The 2,269-nt window shown below is 41.4% G+C and overlaps 1 protein-coding gene across 1 annotated transcript; it reads right to left on the bottom strand.

Moving 5' to 3' along the window:
• Positions 1-784: 784 nt before the first annotated feature.
• On the bottom strand, positions 785-1,801 carry LOC148080418 (G protein-coupled bile acid receptor 1-like). The gene has a single exon (XM_087792669.1). The coding sequence runs from the start codon at positions 1,799-1,801 to the stop codon at positions 785-787; it is 1,017 nt and encodes a 338-aa protein (XP_087648795.1).
• Between the last annotated feature and the right edge of the window lie 468 nt (positions 1,802-2,269).

Raw genomic sequence — 2,269 nt, 5'->3', positions numbered from 1 at the left:
GGTCAGGTAGAGTAATAAAAACGCTTGTTTGGATCAGTTTCAGTGGCATCCACTCCCACTAAAACCTGAAGACAGACCATCTTGAGGATAGGAGCTTACTTGTACGAAATAACACACATACTGGGACGTTTGTTCCTATAATGATCAGCCCCAGATTTCCAGAATATTAGTTTGTTTGTTGTATGTTCTCCATTATTACAATTTCCAGCATTGCTCTCCATCCCCCAACTTACTCTTGTCCGCCTACTCCAATTAAGAAACAATGGAATCAGTCATTCCTCATATGGAATTTAATTAGTCTCAAATTAAATAAAAAAATAAATGACATACACATACAGACACATTGTAGAGTGTATTATATATGTTATATGCAACATGTAAGCACTTCATCTATATTTTAAATGAACCAATCTTATTCAAACAAACACGAAACTTAATAGAATTTAATGATGGGTCCTACAAGTAAAATAAAAGAGTCTGATGTGAGCACTGTTTGACAATTGGGCGACTTAAGCGATAAACGCTTGTTGTAATGTTGATTGAGACCTGAAAATGTTGATATCTTGTGGAAGTATATATAGGATGTTAAAAACATGAGAACCCTTTTTTTTTTTAAAACCTTTTTTTTAAAAAAAAATCTTATCCTTTAATTATATTTATATATGGTTGACAAACACTGTTAGCTGGTGGACTACAATGTTGTTTTGCAAATGTAAAAACAAGGTATTATTAAAAAAAAAAAAGAAAAAAAGGAATAGGGATTTGACATGCCAATATGTCCTTTTCAAGAGGGACTTTCATTTGATTTGGGTACTTGTCTCCACCTGTTCCTTATTTTCATCATAAGCCTGTGTGCAGGCTCAGTGTACTGCTTGTTTGCCAGACCCAGGACCAGCGGCACCACGGCCATGCTTCCAATCCCAGCACAAGAGAGAAAAATGTGAGTGGTGGAATTTCCTTTGGTGTCACTTATCAGGAAAGAAATGCAGACATGCATGTAGATGAGGTAGGGAACCCAACAGGCAAAAAATGTCAGTGACACGGCAACCACACAGCGGGTGTAGCGAAGGTTCAACTTATGTTCCCAGTCTGAGATCTGACCCCGCTCAACTGAGCGATGAAGGCGGCAAATATCCTGTAACTGTCCACGTGTGATCCACAAGACTCTCCAGGTCATTCCAGCTATTGTAAGAATAGCAGGTAGCACAAGTCCATACACCTCCAGGTATATAAACGAATTAGGAAATATTCTTCTGTAGGAGCAACATGACGTATCATTAGTTGAACAGTTCGAGAGCAACAACCTTGAACCACCCACACAACAATGGTCCCAGCCTGCTGCGGCCCAGTTATTCCACCCAAAGGCCGGTAGCAATGCATAAAGAAGCGGTGGGGCCCACACAGCAAGTAATGCCATAGGAAAGCTGCGATGCATCCACAAGCTATTGTACTGCAGAGGGTTGACAATACAAACATAACGTTCATAGTGGACCATCACCAGGTTCAGAAGAAATGCCAAGAAAAGGAAATTTGGAAAAACATGAGCCACAAGACAGGAACTAAAACTCATCTCACGATTTAAACCCATCAGAGGAATAAATGGGAGTGCCAGACCGGTGCACAAATCGGCCACCAAAAGGCTGAGGAAGAAGTAGTTGGGTGTGTTGTGCAGCTGCCGGTTCCAGGCAATACCAATGATAATGGCAAGGTTTGCCAGGATGATTGAAGTTGAAAGTGGCACAGTGATGGCATAGATGAGCGTCTCCTCTGTGAGCAGATGGGGGGAGCTTTCGCAGTCCATTGTAGGTGGAATGACAGATCAGATCCTCTCCCAGCTCAATAACTGTTTGATCAGAACACAGACAATCTGTAGGGAAACAGACATTTAAAAACATCAGTAAAGAAGCATCATATGTTACCAACATCAGGTTATAATGTAGTAGTTTAGGGGATTCCTTCCCCATTTCCTACTTTTCATCTCAGCCAGAAAACTCCTGAAGTGTTGAAAAGTGGTTCCAACATATCCATGATAAAAAGCTCCCAAAGCTTTTTTGAGCTCAGCCGCCATATTTGCACACCCAGCCGCTCGGCAGAGACGTTATTGTGCATCTGAGAAGTTAGTTTCCTCAACCACTGGCAAAACATGTCGGTGAACTAAACTTTGCAGCTCTACTAACGTTCGACAGACAATAAATCTGCGAGCTAGCAATCACGACCTGGTTGGATGAGGTTTCTGGGGAAAGGACAGTGTGTGCTTTTCTGGTCTGAC

This window comes from Callionymus lyra, chromosome 5 (genome assembly GCF_982586985.1).
Source record: "Callionymus lyra chromosome 5, fCalLyr1.hap1.1, whole genome shotgun sequence".
In the NCBI taxonomy this organism is placed as follows: domain Eukaryota; kingdom Metazoa; phylum Chordata; class Actinopteri; order Syngnathiformes; family Callionymidae; genus Callionymus; species Callionymus lyra.
This window is presented reverse-complemented; position numbering and strand designations above follow the sequence as displayed.

Coding starts and splice junctions, on each gene's coding strand:
- LOC148080418 (XM_087792669.1), bottom strand. CDS start 1,801: ATGGACTGCGAAAGCTCCCCCCATCTGCTCACAGAGGAGACGCTCATC.